At 31.0% G+C, this 25,918-nt stretch overlaps 1 protein-coding gene across 3 annotated transcripts in view; it reads left to right on the plus strand.

The window, feature by feature from the left end:
* The first annotated feature begins 19,323 nt into the window (after nucleotides 1-19,323).
* The window catches only part of LOC114258603 (NAD(P)-binding Rossmann-fold superfamily protein), a 29,550-nt gene continuing 22,955 nt past the window's right edge, over nucleotides 19,324-25,918 (plus strand). The window contains exons 1-4 of one of the 3 annotated variants that reach the window (XM_028198575.2): nucleotides 19,324-19,627; nucleotides 23,593-23,847; nucleotides 23,950-24,111; nucleotides 24,258-24,308. In XM_028198575.2, coding sequence (XP_028054376.2) covers nucleotides 19,559-19,627; nucleotides 23,593-23,847; nucleotides 23,950-24,111; nucleotides 24,258-24,308 — 537 coding nt within the window. In that variant the 5' untranslated portion in view covers nucleotides 19,324-19,558. The remainder of the gene's footprint in view (nucleotides 19,628-23,592; nucleotides 23,848-23,949; nucleotides 24,112-24,257; nucleotides 24,309-25,918) is intronic. The other 2 variants (XM_028198576.2, XM_082887597.1) reach the window with 2 other exon arrangements.

The raw sequence follows: 25,918 nt of genomic DNA on the forward strand, positions 1-25,918 counted from the left end.
CATCCTTATGCTATGCATGTGTGCATTCATTCATCAGTATTACATGCACCGGGCTTGGCGCATCATACTAACTGCATAGTATTTCAAATCTAACTTGAATACATGTTATTTGCTGTATTTCACATGCCATCCATAGATTAGCCGAGCCTATTCTAGCTGCATTTTGCCTGCGATGCATTAGCCATCTTAACATGGACTTGGATCATACATTTGATTACTAACATGTTCCTTGATTTGGCTTGGAGTACTAGGTGAGTGTTTATGCTTTAGCATCTCGCATGAATGTGAATGTTAACATGAAAGCATGCTTGTCATGAGGCTAACCGCTTAGTTGATTTACTGCCGGAATGCCTGTGGGTGAATGTTGGATTGTTTGAATTGGAATAATTCATCGAAATCTGTATTTTAGCCTACTTGCGAGTAGCAAACCTCAAATCATTTCCAAACAATGGATATACGATGCTTTGTTCCAAATTAGGCAATCTAGTCTATACTTTTGTGTTGTGCGCGCCACATAATAATTCTAGGCTAATAACTGGAATAAGAACACATAATATTTTCAAAACTTGATATCATGGTTAGTAGAGGCCGATCTTTGATCGGGCAAGCGGGGGTGCTCATAGCTGACCTTCCCCAATCGTACCCAAGTTCCCGAGCCGAGGCAACTTTGATGATGACGGACACGTGGCCTTAGGCAAACGAGTTAGGGTTTCCTAAATTCCCCCATAAAAAATATTTAGGTGGCGACTCTGTATCTGGCAAAGCAGTCCATGTTTGGCACTTCTTTCTAAAAATTAGTTTTCCAAAACGGTTTGCCGGATTTGGACTCTTTGGTGATTTATCAGTCTTGCATTGCACTTTGCAAGATCAGATTAAGAATCGACACAAAACGAGTCCGAACTGTGGAAGAGCACAGGGCCCGAGGGCGCGTCCACACGCCACCTAAATATTTTATTTTTGAAAAATTTAGGAAACCTTGACTCGTGCCAAAGGCCACGTGTCCGTCATCACCAAAGTTGCCTCGACACGAGAAATTAGGTATGAGAGGGGAAGGTCCTGAAATGAGCACCCCCGATCGCCCGATCAAAGATCGACCTCTACTATCATGATATGTTATTTTTATAAACACATGTGTTTTTATTTCGATTATTTAGCTACCTTTACTATGTGACACACATAAGCAAGTATAGACTAAAATCGCAAGAATTGGAACGAATTCAACTCATGTTTGTTTTTTAAAATGGTTTGAAAGTGCCACCCTCAAGTGGGCTAAAGCGCGGATTTGCCATCAAATATGATGGGCTTAAAACATGATTTTGCCACTTCGCAAAGTGGGCTGAAAACATACAATCATTGAATTGTTCCAATTCAAGCAACAAGCATTCATCCACAGGCATTCAAGTAGTTAATCATTTAAGCAAATAGCCTCATGGTAAGCATGCGAAACATGGCAATATGGCAATCACACTCATGCAAGCATGTTGAAGCGTAAAAGTTTACCGAGTACTCCAAGCCAAAACAAAAACTAGTTAGAAAGATGCATGATCCTAACTATACAAAGTGCCTAATGCAACACATGCAATAATGCAATAAGATAGGCTCGGCTACCTAATCATAGTATATGATACAATTTGATAGCATGCTTTGAAACACATATTCAAGAAAGTGTATTGAAATAACAATGCAGTTTGAATGATACGCCGAGCCTTGGTGCATGTAAGACAAATGAACGATGCAAACATGCAAGCATAAGGTATGCTAATCGAAAATATCCCTAATCTAACCATCGAAAGCGGTTAAATAAAAGGAAAAAAGGCGTGGGGTTGGAAGACATATACGCACGCACACTTATTACAACATTGTGCCCTCGCAAAGGAGGGTTCGAATAAATGAGCTGAGCTAAGTTAATCTAAGCTAAGCTAATTGAACTAATCTAATTAAACTAATTAGACTAATTATTACAACACTTAACTAATTAGCAAACTAATTAATTAAATTACAAAACTAATGTACACTAAACATATAAAGCATTAAACTACACTACCTCAGCTCTGCTTTGGAAAGTAGAAGATGCATGCATTCGATTTTCGCCCCGAAAAGCCTTCCGGTTTGCTCTTGAGAGGCTCTATTTGCAGGGTTGAGCTTCCTCCAAGAACTTTATTCTTCACCTTACCAAACCAATTCTGAGGATTGCACCAGTGGCCTGCTGGCCATGAGTGCTTGCTGTCGGCCCCCTGCCAGCCAAAAATGTGCCATGCCAGCCAAGAATGAAGCACTGACGACCATCAATGAGCCACTGTCGGCCACTGGTGTGCTGAATCACCACACTGCAACAGAGCACAAACAGAGGAAAATGAAAGGTTTTCCAAGGGTATGTCTTACTGTGCCCCTCCTTATCATCTCAAAACATCAAAGGAATGGCACTCTTGGATCCAAAACCACCAACCAAGCATTTTCAATGCATGATGGCTAAAGATCCAAGTTGTACACTTTCAATAAATGCACAAAACAAGACTCAAAGGACCACCACCCTATCATGCATGATCAAGGGTGATGGAGACAAAGGAGATTGGCTCATTTCATCACTTTGAGTATGAAATGGACCAATCTACCTTGTGTTCAATATAACGTCCGATTGGACACATGCAATGCAAACACAATATGCTTATCTTGGTCATGTTTTACTTGTTCAATTTTGTTTACTCATTTTACATTACCAAGCTATTCTTTAACCGGTTAAGTCCAAGGTGATTGTCCTCTGATGAGAGAGGGGTTAATCAAATGATGATTTAAGACATGAGAGAGATCATGCCTTTGGTTATGAGGAACCCTCAAAAGAGGGTGAGCACAAGCTCTATCTCAAGCTTAAACACAACCTTAAGATTAACCAACCCTCAAAGAAAATGAAAAGTGAAGAAATAAGGGAGGTTGCAGATATTTCAGTGCTGAAATGGCATGAAAAATGATATTACAACATGCACGCAACTCATGCACAACATGTTAAGAGCCAAAAACACTAAACTAGTGAAAAGCACTATACCAGAGGCATGCAATACAAAGCTCACAAGGGACAAACACTTTAAAAAAGTTCTAAAATAGTTTAAAAGGAGTTCTAAAACATGCTTGAAGTAAGCTAAAAAAGGCTAGAATGAAAGGCTAACACATAGCACAAACTAGACTATTAAGCACCATTGCACTACAAGCATACAAAGCAAGCCTCAAGTGGCCAAACCAGCTCAAAATAGAGCTAAAGTAGGTCAAAAAAGTAGCAAAAACATGCTGATATCAAGTCATAAAATGGTAGAAAAGCATGCTTACATGTTAGGCTATCTACACTTGCAAACAAGACACAAGAAGGGGAGGCAACCCCCTCCTATTTTGGACTTTAAAACCAAGTTTTTACCACTGAAATTCTCCTAAAATTCAGTGGTTAAAAGAGCCCAAAAAGTTGTTTCAAAAAGCTATGAAAGATGGCTCAAAAGGCTTCACAAGCCAAAGAGCAAAGAGAGGAGACAACCCCCTAACTCAACAAGACTTAAACCATCATTTGTAACCTTAAAAACAGAGTTTTTTTTATGGTTAAAAAAGCAAGTCCAAACAGTGTAAAAAGATGGCCAAGCAATCAGCTAAAACAAAGCTTCAAAGAGGTAAGCTTTATACCTTTGAAGCACAACAACAAAACAGCCACAATACTGAGCTAAAACCAACCTCAAGAACTCAAACTAGGCCTTCAAGAACCTCAACTCCAAGATGAAGGTGTTTGGTCAAGGGTCTTAGTGCAAATGTGTAGAGAATTCTCACTTTCAAGTACAAAATGAAGAGAGAGAGAGAGAGAGAGAGAGAGAGAGAGAGAAATTTTTGTCTTCAAAATTTTCCAACCCTAAACATGCAAGAGGATGACTTCTATATATAGAAGATACAAAATCCTCTCAAAAAGATCCAACCATCCACGTGCAAACAGATGCTCCAATCTGTGCAAACAGTTGGCACAAAATATCGGAAAATATCTACTGATGCACTAGTGGCCGGCCGACCATCAGTGATGGCCGGTAGGCCAAAATCCATTGCCGGTAGTGCCTTATCATGGCGGGCAGTGCATCAAGAAAAACATGCTGGAAGGACCAAAACATAGTCTAAAAATAAGATAGAATTGATGCAAGGTTTGGAAAGTTCAAACCTGTGGCGTTCCACCGCGGAATTCGAGTGCTCGACGAGCAATCAAACTTGTCACTTGATGTACCTGCAAGAACATCTAAGTCTTGAGGACGGTCAAAAATGGGGTGTCTACACATATGTCTAAAGCAATACCTACGGTTTGCTACTAGTAGCATCTCCTCAAATGTTTCCACTAACCCTTTTTGTCTATCAGAAATGAAAGTCCATCCCATATCCTTATGCCTCCCAATGTCATCTAACAATTCTGTGAGAAACCAAGACCAGGAATCCTTGCATTTTATCTCAACAAATGTTAGTGCAATGAGAAATATATTGTCATTTCCATCTCTTCCTATTGCAATTAGTAATTGGCCATTGTATACATTTCTCAAATGACAACCATCAGGGCCTATGATAGGCCTGCAACTAGCTATAAAGCCTTTCTTCATTGCTCTTACCCTCCAATACATTCTCTGGAATGTAGGTTTCTCAGTGTATGGATCATCTCTAATTTGAATTCTACTCCCTGGATTGTGTCTTCTTAGGGTCTCAGCATAATCCCACAACTTATGAAATTAAATAGCCAAATCACCTTCAATCTCTTTTTTAGCCTCCCTCTTTGCCCTGTATGCCTGGTATTTGCTAACATTGACCATCATTGTAACGGCCTCAAAATGCATGTCACAATTATCCTTAATTAATTATGCGATAATATGAAGTAATTAGAGAATATCTGTTTGAATTGGAAAAAAAATTTGTTGAGGCTACAACTTTGAGACTGTAATTGACAACCATAATGGGTTCAGAAACCGAAATTGAGCATGTAGATATGCTACTGAAAATTTTTAGAGCCATTTGGGAAGTTTAATTGGAAACTGATTTTTGTCTGATTCGCTAAGCCATGTTTGGCTCAACCTATAGACAATTATGTATAGATATAAATATGTGCCGTTGTTTGACTCAACACACAAAAGAAGACATTTGGGAAAGAGAGTTCTAGAGGAAGAGAGATTAAGAGAAAAGAAGGGAAGAAAAAGGAACTTTGAGCCAAATCTTCTCCAATTAACTATCTAAGGTAAGAATCTCCTTCTAATTTCTTGACATAAGGTTGATACACCCATGATCTCATGGAAATTTAATTGAATAAAGGGGAATTATGTGTAATTGAGGGTGTTGTGTTGTATTTTGACCTAGAGAGCATTATGAGCTCATATGGAAAAAATTGAAGGAAGATGGTTCATAATTTTTCATACATGGCTTCACATCATCTAATTCATGTTCATAAGCTTGTCTTCTTGCATGATTTTGAAGATGGAGGATAAAACTCCATGGATTTGTTATCATGTGTATAGTTGTTGATTTTGCCCTTAAATTCAAGTTTTTGATCCTTTATATGAAACATTAAGTTTTGTTTTGAAGTTATGATGTTTATTTCAAGTTGTTTTCTAGAGTTTTGAGCCTTGATTTTTATGAATTTGAGGTTGATTTTGCAGAAGCGGAGGTTCCCTTTCAAAGCAGAATTTCGGACTGGATTTTCACCCAGACCGCTCGAGCGGCCTACCTTATTTTGGGCCAAAATGCATTATGCAATTCCACCGCTCATGCGGCCAAGGCCACCGTACAAGCGGCCAAGCCACTGCACGTGCGGCCAAACAGTGCAGATTTTCCAATTTTGTTCTCTTGTCATTTTCTGACTTCTGGGCCTTCATTTACCTGATTTTCACATGTCATTTACATCCATTAGCATCTCATAAGCATGAAATAAAGTAAGAAAAGAATAGAACTAATTGAATAACCGAGTATCAAATAACCGAATAAAGTAATCAACTTATTGACTCGATGTCGATGTATGTTAAGAAATTGTGCTATGAATGTTTGTATTTGTAGGTCAAGACTCGAAGACCGTGCCACCGGTTTTGGAAGCCCACTGTGAGTAACATTTCTGTAAAGATATGTTGATATAAATCATGTTTTAATTGTTATCGATAAGCTATGTTTTCTCGAAATGATATTTTGATTATGTGAACAAATATCCTATTTGCGCATCTAATATGGTATCCACGGATAGTCCCAAGTCATGGGGGATGACATATTAGTGTGGGTCCATGACATACATGTGATACGAGATCTCGTTAGCCACTTCATTGTGGTGATATGTGTTTAATCGGTATCCGGAACCGATTACTCTAGTCGGAAGACGATATGTGTTATGTCCTGTGAGATGTACCATTATGTTATGTTCTGATATGTTTGATTGTGATGTGATTTGTTTTACAGATATTATATTTGGAATTCGTTCACTAACTCATTTACGTTAATGTTATTCACTGGGTTTTAGCTCACTGTTTTTATATATTATTATAGGTGAGCGTTCTGGAAGTCAAGCCTAGGCGGAGTCTTGAACCGAGCCACTGTTTTGAAGCCTACCAAGTGTTTTGGGTGCCTCCGAGATGGGGCTAGGCCTGGAAGGCCGATAGTAAGCTTTTGGTCATATTGTACACTTGTGGTGCGTGCCTATGTTTTGTGTTTGATATTTTGTTATATGTTATGTAATGTGAATGAGTAAATTAACGTTTTTGGCATGTAAATATTTGTTCACATAGATGCATAGCTCATTGGACTATTGATGTCTTTTTGTCCTTTGCTTCCACTAGCCTCCATTATTTATGTTTTGTGCAAGAAGGCCTTTGGTAATCTTCGATTACTGGCCGGTTACGATGCCAAACTTTTAGGGGCGTGTTTGGGTCGTGACAATCATCTTCCTCTTTATCTTTTTCTTAAGTAAATCAACATTGATTTCAGGATTGTCTCTTATCTCACTAACAAGATTTTTACCCAAGTAAGTAGAATCCACATGTTTGTTGTCATAGTGCATGTCACAAGTGTGCTTCCCAGTTAGATTTTTTATTTGAAATAACCTACTTCCATCAATGGGTGAAACGTGAATCCTCCAAGTACAACCGTATCTACAAACAACTGTGATCCTTGCATTCTCATTCTTCAAAAACTTTGATATCAAATCCTTGGGCTACATTATACTATTTCAATAACTTTCTAAATGTCTGAGCTGAAGGGAATTTCATTCTTACCACAATGCTTGGTTTCTTTAACATCACTTTATTGTATTTTGGGTAACCATCTCCTTCCTTCTCTCTCTCTTTCTCTCTCTCTCTCTCTCTCTCTCTCTCTCTTTCTCTCTCTCTCTACGTTTTTGTCTCAAGAAATGAAGTCTAGAATGTTGTCTTGGAGTCGCATTAGCCTTATATAGGCTTGATTAACTTGGTTTTAATTAAGCTTGGTTAGACTTAGTTAATTCTAATCATTTTATTCTAATTAATTGATTTCGAATAGAATTTTAATTAAACTTACCATAAGGTTCTAAAAATTCCAAAGAACACGTAAACCTAGTCAATTTCATGTTTGGATATCGATAAAGCCTTTAAATTTCATATCAAAGCAGAAATTCAGACATATATTCCTACAATAGACAGATATAAATTCAAGTAACATGCAAAACACATAATTAACATATAATTTCACGTATACTACATAATTAATATTCTTAAGTACGGATTAACGGCTAATTACAGATCGAGGTTGTTACAAAATACATAAATAAATAAATCAATGTCTTAGATCATCAAACCTTACCTTTAAATCTTAAAATTATTTTCTTGAGGTAGTCGATCTATGAGAATGAAATGGTTCAGACGAGAAACCCTAGCCCTCGCTTTCTTACTTTGAACTCTTGTTCTATGAAAATGATGTGAAAATGATATTTCCAAACCTAAGTTGCCTTGTATTTATGTAAGGGTAAATTAGTCTTTTTGACATAGACGTTAACAGCGTGGCGATTGCATATTAGTCTAAAACTATAGGAGAGGTGTCTGCATATTTCCAAATCTCAAGGGGGTCATCTACAATAATCCAAAATGACCAGAGGGTTAAATGCTTTTTGCTCATTTGTTTAACATAATAAGTTAACCTCAATCAATTCAATGACCATTTTCATTCAAAATCGTAACATTTGTTATCAATTAGACCAAATTGATATAAAATAAAAAAATTAAGGATCAAAAACCCTAATTGGCGTTATTAATTGACTACCCTCTTGATCATCTTGTCGCTCCCTCTTGCCACTCTCAAATCATCTCCACTTTACCCAATAACATGTCTATTTAAACCCTAGCCATTCATAGCTATCTATTCCTCTATCCCTTTTCTATTGTAATCCAATACCCTAACTGATGTTGTTGGCTTGATGCAAGTGCAATTTATGCACTAGTGGAAAATGCAAACCATGTAGGTTGGTTGCCACATTTGTCATTTACACTATGAACATATTGCAATTGCACCAAACACATATACGTTTGTATCAATCACATTTCACAATAGCAGAAGAGGATGTTAGGTCATGACATGAGGGAATGGGAGGGGGGGTTGGGGAAAGTGATAGTGGTGGTGGCCATGATAGGAAGGGGTGGGGAGGGACTAGGGGTGGTGGTGTTAGTTGCCGAGACTAGTGGAAGAATGATGAGGGGTGATTTTGTCATGCTGTCGACAAGGGTGGTTATCAATGATAATTGTTAGAATCTTGAATGTATTTGGCATTTGGTGGGTGACAATGGACAGTAACCATGGTAAAAAAGTATGACATTAAGGAGGGAAAAATATAAAATAAAAGAGAAAGAGTGTTTTGTCTAAGAAAGTCATTTTGTCTCCTTAATTAGACATTACAAGAGACTAAAAGAGTGATTCTACTTATATCGCTACTTTACCTCTTTACACCCTCCATATGAGATGTTTTTTTTCTCCAATGTTACCCATGTGTGAAATTACCTTTAAGGACAAAACACTAAAATTAAATATATTTTATTATTTCCTTATACCCCTTAGTCTTCAATTCCTACTCATCTTCTTCCTTTTTCAAATTTTCTTCTCTCTTACACATCTTTTTTCAAAAAGTAAGAATCATAGTGTTTTGATGATAGAAGAAAGCAATGGATGAAGAAACGATGGTGATGAACCATCAAAAAAGTGAAATAGTGAGTTTTTTTTTATTTGTTTGGTAGGTTTTTTGTTTCGTTTTTCTGGATTATTCTTTGACTTTTGTTTGGTGTTTCGAAATTGAAAAAAATAAAATAGTCTGGCATCACATGGCCGAACAAAAAATATATGTCTGTTAACCAATTACTGAATAATAGATACATTTCTGGTAACCCAAGGCCGAATTTGTTTAATTTATTCAGCTACTCATTACTGTATATTTCAGTTTCATTTTTTTTTTTAATATTTTTTATTTTTTGTTTGGAAGGATTATGCTTCTACTCATTACAACAATGCAAGTATTGTATTATTAATGGACTCTAGTCATAAACTCATTACAGATGAGGTTTGTTAAGTTGTTTTATGAATACAATTTTTCTTATTTTTTTATTTGTATTGAGTTTTATTAATAATTTGATGTATAAATGTATTTATTATCTTTAGATTTTTAGTAGTCATCAATCATTAATTAAATGGGCTTTTGACGTTGGGAAGAAGACTGTTTTTTTTATTGTTATAAAGACATTAGATGCGGGATATAATGGCAATCAAGATTTACACTTAAGCAGCAATCGAATGTAGTGTACTATGTGCAACTATTTGGTTCACAGGAAAAGGTTGATGACCTTATCTCTATCTTATCCTACTACTCGAACTTGGCCCTGGACTTAATCATTAGATGACTATACCCGACATGGGCCATTTGATAGCATCATACTACCGAGTTGTTCTTTATCATTTATCCATGCAATAGTGCTTGACGTTTCTACCACTTAGATCAGTACTGATTACTACACCTAATCGAAGAGATATCTGTATAGGATTTGTAAAAGGAAACTATTTCGTGCAGGTATAAACTATCAAGCCTACTTAGATCATTATCATGTCTTATTTTGTAATTCTACTTATTGATATCTTTGTTATAAGTTTATCTACAACCTGGTCATCCAGTACCTCCGATAGCAAATAATTGGATTCATTTTCATCACCCGCGTGTTAATGGATGGAAGAAAGCATATACTATCAATATTCATCAATTCCGTAAGCTTGTTAGCCCTAATGTAGTAACTACCAAAACAATAAATATAGACGAATTACGATAATATGTTTGATTGATGGATGCAAATAATGACAGATTTTATGGATGCCTTTATGAATATTCATACACTTGATGTTTTTATGAATATTTTTATGGATACTTTTATGTATGGTTTTATGGATGCATGTTTGATTTATAGATGTTTTTTTGTTTTTTTTTTAATAAAAGCTTGAAAGAAAAAGTAAATCTTGCAACGTACGAGACAGGTGATTAGACAAATCTATTATAGTTTGGCAACATGACATTAGAGCAATCTAATTTGTATAGCAATGTATTACCGAACAGACACTTCACAAGTAGCCCCGAATTAATTTCTTGTTATCATCTAATCGAACGACAACATATTGCTGGAAGAAAAAAAGTTTGTCTCGTAATATGGCACTGGATTAATTCAAATTCATTAGTATTGTATCACCGAACAGGCCCAACAGAAATTCAAAAATCATTATTTGGAAGAAAGTGGCTCTGTAAATGTATAGTGACAAAACGCTGGAGAAATTTATTTTTTCTGCCAACATAACATTGGAGGAATGTAAATTGTTTGGTAGTGTGTGACCGAACATGCACTTCATTGTGGGCTCCATTCACTGTCTTCCCTGTGTCTTTCTCTTTTCTCTTACTGTGACTTTCTCTGTTCTCTTATTTTTTCTCAAAAAATTATTTGTGTAAAGAGATGAAAGGATTTTGAAAAGTCTTATTTTATTGTTAGTTTTGAAAATATAATAAGCATAATGAGAATTGTAATTTTTTAATAATATAATAAAATAAAAAATATAAAATAATAAAATAATGATATAAGTAGAACCACTCGAAAAAAATTGACTTTGAACCTGTCATGCAGTGATATTTTTGCGCTGGTCTTGAGTTGAGTCTCATTAGCTACTGCAATCCCACTTTCACTTTGATGATAACTAGCCTATCACCCGTGCTATGCACGGGATAATTATAGATATTTATATTTGTGTTAGATTTTTTTTAATATATAAATTATATTTTTAAAGATTTTTTATAAAAATAATTTAACAATTTTTATCACTAACCATAGCATATGGGAGAAGTTGAAAAGGGTACTGCAGTAACTATACACATGTTGTATCTATAATTATTTGTATGAGGATATTTTAAATGCTGATCAAGAGATTTTGACCAAATCAATAAATGCAGGCATGTGGAAAGACATGTGGAGTGAAAAAAGTTAATAAATGCTGATCAAAAGATTTTGACCAAATTAATAAATGTTGAATTTTTTTTAAAAAAAATAAAAAATTAAGAAAATTCAGATTGGGATATTGGAGCTCCCACAAGCCTTGGGGGGTTAAAACCCCGTTTTGCTTAATATATAGTATAGAAGATATAGATAATTAAAAAAATCAATCACAAATTAAGTCAATTGATAATTAAAAAACACAATAATTTATTTTTCAAAAAACATAGTGAGTTAAAAAGATCAATTACAATTTTTTTTGGTCAAAATACAATCTAATCATTATCAATAATTAGTACATTATGTGACCCTAATGAGTACAATCCATGTTGTTTTTCAAAAAACACAGTGAGTTAAAAATCAAATCACAAATTAAGTAAATTAAAAGTTAAAAAAACACAATAATTTTTTTCCAAAAAACACAGCGAGTTAAAAAAATCAATTAAAATTTTTTTTTTCAAAATACAATCTAATCATTATCAATAATTGGTACTTTAAAAATCAAATCAGAAAAAAAATCAAATCAAATCACAAATATTTTTATGCTATCTAACTACAATCATATTTTTTTCATAAATAATTGTAAAGAAAAAACCATTAAAACAATAAATAAAAAATTAAATCACATTAAAAAAAAGAACCATTAAACAAATTACAATCACATCACATTTTTTTCCATAATAAAAATAAATAAATAAATAAATGAAAAAAAGAACCATTGACTAACAACAATCACATTAAAAAATAAAAACTACTGAACTAACTACAATCACATTTTTTTTTGTGAGTGTTTATGTTTATTTAATTTCAATCATATTAAAAATAAAATTAAAATAGTAAATAAAAAGACTAATTCTAATCACATTTTTCTCTTTGTGAGGGTTTATATTTATCTAACTTCAATCATATTAAAAAATAAAAAATAAAAATAAAATAGTAAAAAAAAAAGATTAAATAACATTAAAAAAAACTCATTAAACTAACTACAACAATCATATTAAAAAAAAAACCATTGAACAAACTACAATCACATCACATTTTTCACAAAATAAAATAAATAAATGAAAAAAAAGAACTATTTTAACCACAACAAACAAAACATCACATCCAACCCATAATCATAACACTCTTCTCTCACAAAAAAAGTCAAAAAGTCCTTCCTAAACCAAGTTTTTTAGCCCAGGCTAAAATAGCCAAAAAAGTCAAAAAGCTAAAAAGCCAACCCACTTCCCAAACCAACCCTAAACTAACTACAATCACATTAAAAAAAAAAGAATCATTCAACTAATTATAATCACATTTTTCTATTTGTGGGGGTTTATATTTATCTAACTTCAATCATATTAGAAATTCAAACATAAAATTAAAATAGTAAATAAAAAGATTAAATAACATTAAAAAAAACATTGAACTAACTACAACAATCATATTAAAAAAAAGTCATTGAACAAACTACAATCACATCACATTTTTTCCATAAATAAATAAATAAATGAAAAAAAATATTAAACTAACTACAATCACATTAGACAAATCACAAATATTTTTATGCACTATCTAACTATAATATTAAAACAGTAAACAAAAGGAAAAGTCAAGAAGTAAAAAATAAAAAGAAGACTTACTGTTTACATATGTGGTCACTAAAGTTGAAAGTGTAGAAGTGATAAGTCAAGAAGGAGAAAACAAAAAGGAGACTCACCGTTTGCAATAGGTATGTGAAAAATTAAAAAAAGTGTGTTGTGGAGAAGTTAAAAAGACTTGGAAGAATTTAATAAGTGCTAAGTTTTTTTTTTTTTTTTGAAAAAAATTAAAAAAATTAAGAAATTAAGGTTCAGATATTGGAACTTTCACAAAACTTGTGAGTTAGAGATAGATATAAATAAATAAATAGATAGATATAGATATGGATATTTATATTTGTTGTAAATTTTTTCTAATATACAAATTATTTGTTTTGGAAAAGGTACTGCAGTAATTATGAGAGAAGTCAAAACGTCTTGTGAGTTGAAAGAAGTTAATAAATGCTGAGGTTGGATTTTTTTTTAAAAAACAAAAAATTAGAAAATTAGGATTGGCATATTGAAACTCCCACAGGCCTTGGGGGTTAAAAACCCCATTTTGCTTAATATATAGTATAGATAGATAGACTAGCCTATCACCCGTGCTATGCACGAGATAATTATAGATATTTATATTTATTTTAGATTTTTTTAATATATAAATTATGTTTTTTTAAGATTTTTTATAAAAATAATTTAACAATCTTATCACTAATCATAGTGTATGAGAGAAGTTGAAAAAGGTACTGCAGTAACTATACACAGATTGCATCTATAATTATTTGTATGAGGGGATTTTAAATGCTGATCAAGGAATTTTGACCAAATCAATAAATGCAGGCATGTAGAAAGACATGTGGATTGAAAAAAGTTAATAAATGCTGATAAGGGGATTTTGACCAAATCAATAAATGCTGCGTTTTTTTTTAATAAAAAATTTAGAAAATTCAGATTGGGATTATTTAGAGCCATTGAACAAATTACAATTACATTTTTCTTTTTGTGAGTTAACTTCAATCATATTAAAAAATAAAATTATAAACAAAAGGAGATAATTTCAATCATACAAATCACAATTTTTTTAATGCTATCTAACTATAATGACATTTTTCTTATAATAAAAAAAATAATTGAAAAAAATAACCATTAAAATAGTAAATAAAAAAGATTATTTAGAACCATTGAACAAACTACAATCACATTTTTCTTTTTGTGAGTGTTTATATTTATCTAACTTCAATCATATTAAAAAATAAAATTATAAACAAAAGGAGATAACTTCAATCATACAAATCACAATTTTTTTAATGCTATCTAATTATCATCAATAATTAAAAAAACACAATAATTTATTTTTCAAAAAACATAGTGAGTTAAAAAGATCAATTACAATTTTTTTGGGGGTCAAAATACAATCTAATTATCATCAATAATTGGTACATTATGTGACCCTAATGAGTACAATCCATTTTGTTTTTCAAAAAACACAGTGAGTTAAAAAAATCAATTACAATTTTTTTTCAAAATATAATCTAATCATTATTAATAATTGGTACTTTAATAATCAAATCAGAAAACAAATCAAATCAAATCACAAATATTTTTATGCTATCTAACTACAATCATATGTTTTTCATAAATAATTGTAAAGAAAAACCATTAAAATAGTAAATAAAAGATTAAATCACATTAAAAAAAAATCATTGAACAAACTATAATCACATCACATTTTTCCCATAATAAAAAAAATAAATAAATGAAAAAAAGAACCATTGACTAACTACAATCACATTAAAAAAAAAGAACCATTGAACTAACTATAATAACATTTTTTTCTTTGTGAGTGTTTATATTTATCTAACTTCAATCATATTAAAAATAAAATTAAAATAGTAAATAAAAAGATTAAATAACATAAAAAAAATCATTGAACTAACTACAACAATCATATTAAAAAAAAGAGCCATTGAACAAACTACAATCACATCACATTACAATCACATTTTTTTCTTTGTGAGTGTTTATGTTTATTTAACTTCAATCATAAAAATAGTAAATAAAAGATTAAATAACATTAAAAAAAAAAACATTGAACTAACTACAACAATCATATTAAAAAAAAGAGTCATTAAACAAACTACAATCACATTACATTTTTCCCATAATAAAATAAATAAATGAAAAAAAAGAACTATTAAACTAACTACAATCACATTAAAAAAAAAAGAATCATTCAACTTATTATAATCACATTTTTCTCTTTGTGAGGGTTTATATTTATCTAACTTCAATCATATTAAAAAATCAAATTATATTTTTTATTCGCTAGACAAATCACAAATATTTTTATGCGTTATCTAACTACAATATTAAAACAGTAAACAAAAAGAAAAATCAAGAAGGAGAAAACAAAAAAAGACTTACTGTTTGCATACGTAGTCACTAAAGTTGAAAGTGTAGAAGTGAGAAGTCAAACAGGAAAAACAAAAAGGAAACTCACTGTTTGCAATAGGTATGTAAAAAGTTAAAAAGAGTATGTAAATTGGAGAAGTTAAAAAGACTTGGAAGAATTTAATAAGTGTTAAGTTTTTTTTTTCAAAAAAAATAAAAAAAATTAAGAAATTAAGGTTCAGATATTGGAACTCCCACAAAACTTGTAGGTTAGAGATAGATATAAATAAATAGATAGATATAGATATAGATATTTATATTTGTTTTAAATTTTTTTTAATATACAAATTATTTGTTTTGGAAAAGGTATTACAGTAATTATGAGAGAAGTCAAAAAGTCTTGTGGGTTGAGAGAAATTAATAAATGCTGAGGTTAATTTTTTTTTCAAAAAAAAAAAACAAAAAATTAGAAAATTAGGATTGACATATTGGAGCTCTCACAGGCCTTGGGGGTTAGAAACCTCATTTTGCTTAATATATAGTACTAGCCTATTACTTGTGCTATGCACGAGATAATTATAGATATTTATATTTGTTTTAAATTTTTTTAATATATAAATTATGTTTTTTAAGATTTTTTATAAAAATAATCTAACAATTTTATTACTAATTATAGTGTATGAGAGAAATTGAAAAGGGTATTGCATTAACTATACACAGATTGTATCTATACTTATTTGTATGAGGAGATTTTAAATGCTGATCAGAGGATTTTGACTAAATCAATAAACTCAGGCATGTGAAAAGACATGTGGATTTAAAAAAGTTAATAAATGTTGATCAGTGGATTTTGGCCAAATCAATAAATGCTAAGTTTTTTTTTTTTAATAAAAAATTTAGAGAATTCAAATTGGGATATTGAAACTCCCACAAACTTTGGGGTTAAAAATCCCATTTTGCTTAATATATATATATATATATATATATTATAAGATGAGAGAAATAAAGTGCTATCTTATTATAATGGAGGAGATCTTATAAAAAAACGTGCAGACATGAATGCCCTCCTATTTTATTGTGTTTATAATTATTACTTATATATGTGAATTGTGATTTTTAAATGTTTTTTTTAAATGTCTTTTTTTTCCCTTTTTTACATTATATTAAAGTTTAATATTTTGATAATAAAGTGCTATCTTATTATAATGGAGGAGATCTTATAAAAAAAACGTGCAGACATGAATGCCCTCCTATTTTATTGTGTTTACAATTATTACTTATATATGTGAATTGTGATTTTTAAATTTTTTTTTTAAATGTCTTCTTTTTTTCCTTTTTTATATTATATTAAAATTTAATATTTTGATAATAATCATATGTGTTGGACTGTTCAAGGAATTAAATATCTTTTTTTATTATATTATATTAAAGTTTAATATTTTGATAATAATCATATGTGTTGGATTTTTTAAGAAATTTTCTTTATACATGTTCTTCATACATTAAAGTGTTATTATGATGGATAATAATCATATGTGTTGGGACTTTTCAAGGAATTCATATGTGTTGGATTTCAAAGAATTTTTTTTATGCTTGTTCTTAATGCATTAAAGTGTTATTATGAGTGTAAGACTTAATGCTAAGATTTTTTATTTTTTTTAAAATAAAAAAACAGGAAATTTAGATTGGGAGATTGGAGCTCCCACAAGGCTTGGGGTTAAAAATTCCCTTTTGCTTAATATATAGTATAGATATATATATATATATATATATAGATTATAAGATGAGAGAAATAAAGTGCTATCTTATTATAATTGAGGAGATCTTATAAAAAAAACGTGTAGACATGAATGCTCTCCAATTTTATTGTGTTTACAATTATTTATATATGTGAATTGTGATTTTTAAATGTTTTTTTTTAAAATGTCTTATTTTTTTCCTTTTTTATATTATATTAAAGTTTAATATTTTGATAATAATCATATGTGTTGGACTTTTCAAGTAATTAAATGTGTTTTTTTTATTATATTATATTAAAATTTAATATTTTGATAACAATCATATGTGTTGGACTTTTCAAGAATTTTTTTTTTATGTTTGTTCTTAATGCATTAAAGTGTTATTATGAGGGATAATAATCATATATGTTGGGACTTTTCAATAAATTCATATATGTTGGATTTCAAAGAATTTTTTTATATAGATTATAAGATGAGAGAAATAAAGTGCTATCTTATTATAATGGAGGAGATCTTATAAAAAAAACGTGTAGACATGAATGTCCTCTTGGGACTTTTTAAGGAATTCATATATGTTGGATTTCAAAGAATTTTTTTTTAAACATGTTCTTAATGCATTAAAGTGTTATTATGAGGGTAAGACTTGGGAGTTGGGAGATGTTAATAAATGCTAAGATTTTTTTTTTAAAATCAAAAAATCAAGAAATTTAGATTGGGAGATTGGAGCTCCCACAAGCTTGGGATTAAAAACCCATTTTTGCTTAATATATAGTATAGATAGATAATATAGATTCTTAAAAAAAGATTGACCGGTATGATAATTAATATTTACATGCTTTTATGGGGCAATTATTTAATATTGAAAAAAAAATTATAAAAATATTGGAGATATAAGTGATTTTGTGATGGAGTGTAAGTAAAAAATTGTGAAGGTACAAGTTGCACCCCTTTTTTTTTTTTTTTTTTTTTTTTTATCTAGCCAACTATTAAATAATTTCCCTTACTTTTATTACATAGGTTTTCAATAAAATAAACCAGATATATGATTTAAAAATAAATATATTATTTTTTAATTAAATATGATAAAATTTGGTAATAATTTTTAAAAATTATTTTTAGATGAATTTTTGCTTGTCTTTATTGATTTTTTTTTTCTTTTCATATTTTAGTTATTTTTTGTACTTTTTAAATATATAAGATAGGATACATTTAAAAAGTAAAAAAATTTAACTAAAATATAAAATAAATTCACTAAAAACAAATAAAAACCCAAACAAAAATGTATACATATTTTTATTCTAATTTTCGTTTACTTTTAGTGATATTTTTTTTAAATATTTTTAGTCAAGTTATTTTACTTTCTAAATGCATCTTGATTAGATATATTTATAAAGAAAAAATTAATTAAAATATCAAAACAATTCAATAAAAATAAATAAAAACTCATCTAAAATAGTTTTTGAAATCAAACAAAACACACACTTACAAAAAGGGTAATTCTATTTGCTACAAACTCTCAATATATATTACAAATAGTATTCGAATATAAATATTCAAATAAAAGTCAAATGTTCGGATATAAAATTATGAACATAAAACAATTATTTGGATATAAATAATTAAACGAAATATATATTTAAATAATTTATTTTTATTTACAACTTTAAATCTGAATATTGGATATTTGTTTCAAATTTTGTATACGAACATCATTTATAATGTGTACTACGTAAATAATTTTTCTTACAAAAATAGGGAGTCAGGATTCCTTCTTGAATTTCCTTCCTAATTTCTTACTTGCTAGGTTATTGAGTTCATTTTTAGGCCTAATTTCAATAATTTGAATCGTTCATATTTTAAGATTTGTTGAGTATATCATACTTGTAAAAAATCAAGTTGATCGGATATCAGAAAGTTTGTGCTTGGAAAACTGCTTACTAAATTTTTTTAAAAAATAATTTTTAATTCGATGATCCGAACATATTTTTTCTAATATACAATCAACTTGATTTTTTACAAATATAATATACTCAACAAATTTTAAAAAATAAACGATTTAAATTATCAAAATTAAGCCTAAAAATGGGCTCAATAACCCAACAACTAAGAAATCAAGGAGGTAATCCTAATTAAAAAATAGGAGTGAAATGGTATATTATTTGTTCCGACTCCCACTTTACTGCTACTGATATTTTCCCCATGCCGCCTTATTTGGCCCTTCGAGTGGTCTATATTTATTCCTGGAATTCAAGCGTATTTATCAACAATTCATATCGACTTCAAGTACACTATTTATATTTTTCTCTCTAATAATTTCTCTCTCTCTCTCTCTCTCTCTCTCTCGCTCTATAGTAGGTTGACAATGGAGTGTTGCTATTACATTTCCACCAATCCATCTTCAACTCCATCTCCTGCCATTTCCAACTTTCAGGTATATACCCCTCTTCACAAATAGCATTATTATTTCATTCCCTTTGTTTCCAACTCTCTTACATGTGTTTATATATTTATATATATATGCGTGTGTGTATTGCATAGGTATTACACGCATGGGTAGATGGTTGATTTGGGATGTAAAGCTCTGTTGTTGTCCTACATAGAATGGCCAGTTTGTTTGGTTGGAATTGATAATGTCTCAATTCATTCTCTTTTGTTTGCCTGATGAAAAAGATTTAGCTTGTCTCTCTCTAGATTAATGTTTTGGGGTTTTATACACACATATATTATAATATCACTATAAACAATGGCAACTTCAGAATTTTTATTCTTTTTAATTTTTTTTTTAGTGTTAGTGGTGACATCCAAAAACTTAGGTACCCTTTCGTTTACTTTTCAAAACTCAATTCTGTTTTTAAATCAGGATTTGAATGAAGAGAAATGATTTTTCCCCCGAAAAATCGTCCCCGAATCCCCCGAAACAGAGAGAGAGAGGGAGAGAAGAGGAGAGGAGAAGAGAAAGAGTAGGGGAAGAGGAATGGAGGGGGATCATCGTCCCGCCGATCGTCGTCCCCGATTGTCCGATCGTCGCAGCTCAGCTCCGATCGTCGCCCCGCCTCCACCTCCGCCCCGCCTCCGCCTCCGCCTCCCCCCCGCCCTGGTTGATGGCCCCTCCAGTCCTTCTCTTCTTCATTTTCTTCCTCCTTCTTCTTCCCTTTCTTCCTTCTTCTTTCTGATTTTCTTCTTCTTCTGAAATTCTTCTTCTTCTTCTGAAATGAAAAAAAAAAAAAAAAAACAAAATGACGAAAACGATGTCGTTTTCGTTTCGGGGGAAATTCGGGGGAGCTCTTTCGAGCTACCAATCACTACTCTTGAATGAAACATGTTACCAAAACATATTTTTAAAATACAACTCAAAATTACTTTCAAAATTCCTCTCTTCTCTTTTATTATTATTATTATTATTATTATTATTATTATTATTATTAATCAATCAATCAATTACTTTATTTTTCTCTCATCTCTTCTCTCTTCTCTCATATTCTCTCACATTATCTCAATACATCAATCAATTAAAAAAAAAAAAAATTACAAATCATCCCAAAATTATTTTCAAAACTCATAACTAAATAAATTTTCTTTTTGCAAATCATGATTCGAAAACTCAAAACTCAAAATACAACTCCACACTAAATCATAATTCTAAAACTAAGGGATTGTTTGGGGTGTCCTAAATAAGTGCACTTTTTGTCTTTTTGGACTAAAAAATTGAAGAAAAAAATATAGATTTTTGGATTAACTTTTTAACTTTTTATGGAAAAATGTGTATTAAAAAATTGTAAAAATTGGTTTGTAAGGAAAAATTAGGATTGGGAGTTGTGCAGCCGTAATTGTTGACTTTTGGTGAATAGTGTTAACTTTTTAACTTTTTAAGTAACTTTTTGACTTTTTCTTATCTTCCCAAACTTGGCCTAAATCAAACGGACCCTTAAATTCTACAATTCAAAACCTCTTAGATACAAACAATTTCTTGGAGTAAGTAAGTGTAGTCCATAGAGGGCTTTGCCCTTGCTTTAATTAGGCCCCACACTAATGGACGCCAGAATTTGTGCCCTCATTAGTTAGTCCAGTGGATCAGATATGAGTTATCAAAAAAAAAAAAAATTCTATAGAAAATTCACAATTATCTATATCCATCACCTATTTTCAATAAATCTCCTAATTCTATAGAAAAAAGTATTTGAATAACTACATATAAAATGAAAGAGATATTCAAAACTGCAACACATATAGACGTGTTAAATTAATGAGCCATACAATGAAATTGTGAGAGAGAGTGATTGAGTATCGATTAAGGGTTATAACAACGATGTCACAAAATCAATTTGGACTTGTGCCTGATAGCTCAACTATGGAAGTGCTATATTTACAAAGAAGATTCTCAGTTAATTTATCATTTAACTTGTATTATATCTGTGGCCTTACATTTGTCATATATTATTGGGACGATACGTTAATGTGTTTTATCAAGTTCTTCTATTTATTAAGAAGATTAATAGGGGAGCATAAAGAGAAAATGAGAGATCTACATGTGATTTTGTACAAATTTTGAAAACGCTTATGATAGGATACCTAGAAAAATCTATTGGAGAAAAATGTATAACCAAAAGGTATATTGATGCAATAAAAGATATGACGGTGGAGTTGTGATTACAATTAGAGCACCTGTAGGAGAAACTAGTGAATTTTCAATCCTTGTAGGCATATATCAAGGGTAAACTTTTGAGTCCTTACCTATTTGGCTTAGTCATAGATGAAATAACTGAACACATTCAAGTTGATGCCCCGTGATGTATGTTGTTCGTAGATTATATTGTTCTAGTAGATGAAACTAAGGAAGAAATTAACACTAAATTAGAAATCTGGAGAGTACTTGAGTCAAAAGGGTTTAAAATTAGTAGAAAAACTAAATATATGGAATGTAATTTTAGTGACAATAGAAGTAAAATAATGTTGAACTGAAGATTGAAAATAAGGACATAATAAATAGTAATCATTTTTGTTACCTAGGTTCAATTATTAATAAGTATGGTGAGGTTAGAGATGATGTGATCCATAGAATCAAAGTAGGTTGGCTCAAGTAGAGGAATGGGTTAGACATATTATGTGATTGACGAATATCATCAAAATTGATAGGAAAATTTGATAGAAATATAAGGCCAATGATACTTTATGGCAAAATGTTATGGCCTTATATTTCTATCAAATTTTCCTATCAATTTTGAAATAACACATATATAAAATGAGTGTAGCTGAGATGAGCTTGCTTAGCTGGATGTGTAACTGTAAGACTACAAAAGATAGAATTAGAAATGAATATATTCAGGAAATGATAGGAGTAACATAATTAAAGATAACTTGAGAGATAGACTAAATGGCGTGGTCATGTACAACGAAGACTTATAATGCAACGATAACGATGGGTAATATGAATACCATAAATGAAAATATTAATGGGAAGAGTTAAACTGTCATGTCATGTGGTAGAAAAAAAAAAAAAAAAAAAAAAAATTAACTAAGCATATAACCCTTGATAAAGCATAATGGCGTTAAAAGATTCCTGTAGCCAATCCCACTTGAGTGGGATACAAGGCTTAGTTTGATTTGGTAATGCCATTGTGATTGTTGAGTTAGTATTTCCAATTGACTTAGATTAATGTTTGTTGGCTTGTTTGATGTAAATGGTTTTGACGTGCCATTTGTATGCTACGAACCAATAGTAAAAGTAGATCTTCAACTCAACTCAACCTACCTCACCTCAAGTTGACAAAAGCACTCCTTCATACTGGTGCTAGTTGGTTTTGCACACTCTACTACATGAGCCAAAAAAGTGAAGACAACCCTACAAATTAAATGATTTGAGAAGAGTATCTGACTGGTGTGAGCTTTTGATTTTTGTTGTTCTCCTTTTGTCATCATTAATACAAAAAGAAGGATTAGTAGAAAAAAAATTCTGTTTGTGCAACCATGTTTTACACTACTATTTTATGTTTGCTACGAATTCTATGTCAACTATATGGTTATTCATGAATACTCTTACTAGAGACAGCTCGCAGATTTCAGAGTAAGCTCTTATAATTCCCAGATTTCCAGAATAGTCTTATAATATCTGCAAATATACTTCAAATTAGTTCTCAATGTTTATTCTAAGAAAATTGATTTTATAAGTTATTCATGCCATTTAATTCATGAATTTCAAAGATGTCATGCATCCAGGTGTTTCCTGGTTAAATTGACAAACCATATGAACCAACAATCCATGCATGTATTTCCTAGAGTCAAATTTACTGAACTAAACTAGTTATTAGGTTAATAGTTGGTGGAATTGTTGTTCCTTTGCATTCATTTCTGAAGCTATGGTAATTTTATTTATGGTAACTAAGGCCATTGGTATTGCAGGGTGTTTCATCATCTGTTGGTAGAAGATTTTCTAAGAAAACCTTACGTCCTGGGGTGCTGTCTTCTCCACTTTCTAAACCATTTCTTCAACTTAATGACAGATTGAAGCCCCTTGTTTACCAACAATCCTCTTCTTGTTACCCTTTGAGAACATATAAGGGTCCCATTTTTGCAGAAGCTGGAAAGCAAGGGTGGGACTTCGGGAGATTTGTTAGGACATTATACTTTTTTAATGGGCCTCCATCTCCTGCTAAGGTTGGTCTTGGCTCCTCTCCAACTTTATTTTATTTTTATTTTTTTGCACCTATTGTTCAAGCTTTTTCATGCCCATCTAACCAGATTCTTTTATTTTTGTAGTTCTTTGAGTTTCTAATTGAGAAACTGTCTGGTCCATCACCTAGTGAACCAGTAAAGGCTATGGACACTTCTGGGATCGTGCTAGTTGCTGGAGCCACTGGTGGTGTTGGGAGAAGAGTAGTTAACATCTTACGCAAGAAAGGATTGCCTGTCCGATTGTTGGTACTTTGCTAATGCCTAATTGATGTATCCCTGATTTCCTACTGAGCTGGTGGAGCTCTGGAGCTGTAGATGTGCTGATATCTTATGGGATCTTTCTCATATTCCCTTTTGTCTTTTGCTTTGTTCTTATATTGAACCTTTTGCAGGTCAGAAATGAAGAGAAGGCAAGAAGCATGCTAGGTCCAGACATTGACTTAGTGAGTTAATTCATTGTTAAAGAGTTGATAATTAATTGACTATGATTATGCTCTTGCCCAAAGTTTTGCTTCAAGTTATTTTTTTTTAATTATTTATTTATTTATTTTTGATATCATGAAGTAGATCGTTATCAGGATTATCGTACTAATCTGATGAATTATGTAATTAATAAATACATGTGGAGTAAGGCATGAAATGCAGACCTGGGAAGACATGGCATTTCAGTTACAATGAGACTAAATGAAATGGATACATACAAATCTGGGCAACGTAAATGGCATAAACTTGCAAGAGAAACATACATTAGACCTAGGAAGCATGAATACCGATATGAGATATGGATATGGATATAGATATAGTTAAGGATATGTCGATACAAAATTTTTTTAAAAAATAGGATATGTGTACGGTTAGGATACGTTTGTAAAAAAGATAATTTTTAAAAATTATTAGTAGTGAAGTGACACATGAACTCAAGAATGTTGAGACCACATTGTAATTTTATAATGCAAAACAGTAACCTTCAATAATTAATTTAAGACAGTTGCATATTTATTTTTATTTTTATTTTTAATTATTTTCAATAGATCTTGTAAATATTTCATTTCAATATCAAGTCTAATATGTTTATATTACAATAGTAGAACGATCCACAACTTGTCCTTGTGTTTTTCCCTTGGCACTAACAAAAATGTTGTATTCAAGTTTACTTTGCGTATTTAGTTATTGATATTTAATTTTACTATTGTTCTATTTTTTTATTAATCCTGACTTTATATGTATTTATAGGGGACATGCATGAAACGATAAGGATATATCAATTTGACAAATTCTATTACTTGGACTCTCACTACGTTCTTCTTATCAAAGAACTAAACAAAGTATTAGAAGTAATACGTGACTTGAAGTATCCATTACTTCAAAACCAAGTATCCAATTTTCCAAAATTAATGAAAAATTAACTAAGAAGTATATGATACTTATACTAAGTATTTGATACGTATCCATAAGTATCCAAGGAGTATCAGTATGTGAAAAGTGGGGCTTTCTAACCTGTTGTTGATTCAGTAGAATAGAATGTTATATCGCATTGATTACCTCTTTTACTCTTGGAAGCCTTTCAGGTGTAAACTAAACTTGTTCAAGCATTGTACCATGTATTTCAAGTTGACTGGTCTATTAATTTGTGATAACCTTTGTTTCTTCTATTATCTATCCATTTGTTATATTAGGCTTCATGTCTATATTCTGAGATGGACTAATAGATTCAATAAATTTTAGTTTGCTATCTTAGCCTTTATAGAGTGGGTTCTCCCTTTACAATTCTGTGATGCAGACTGCAGATGGCTGTAGTGTTAGTAATCCATAGAAACCCTGCTGGAATTTACTGTACATGGTCAGGATGGAAAGTGATTGAAGTGGATACTGGCATTAGTGTTTTTTGGTGTCCTTAAAAAATGCCACTTGCAAAAGGTATCAATTTCAATTATATTTTGTCATTACCAGAACTTTGAAATATGGTTCTAATGATAAAAATTTCAATCCATTGATTTGGGAACAGCTGGATGAGGTGATTGACCAGTGATTCCTTGGTATCTTTTGGCTGTGG

Source organism: Camellia sinensis, chromosome 9, assembly GCF_055761805.1.
Source record: "Camellia sinensis isolate YWXY chromosome 9, ASM5576180v1, whole genome shotgun sequence".
Classification (NCBI taxonomy): domain Eukaryota; kingdom Viridiplantae; phylum Streptophyta; class Magnoliopsida; order Ericales; family Theaceae; genus Camellia; species Camellia sinensis.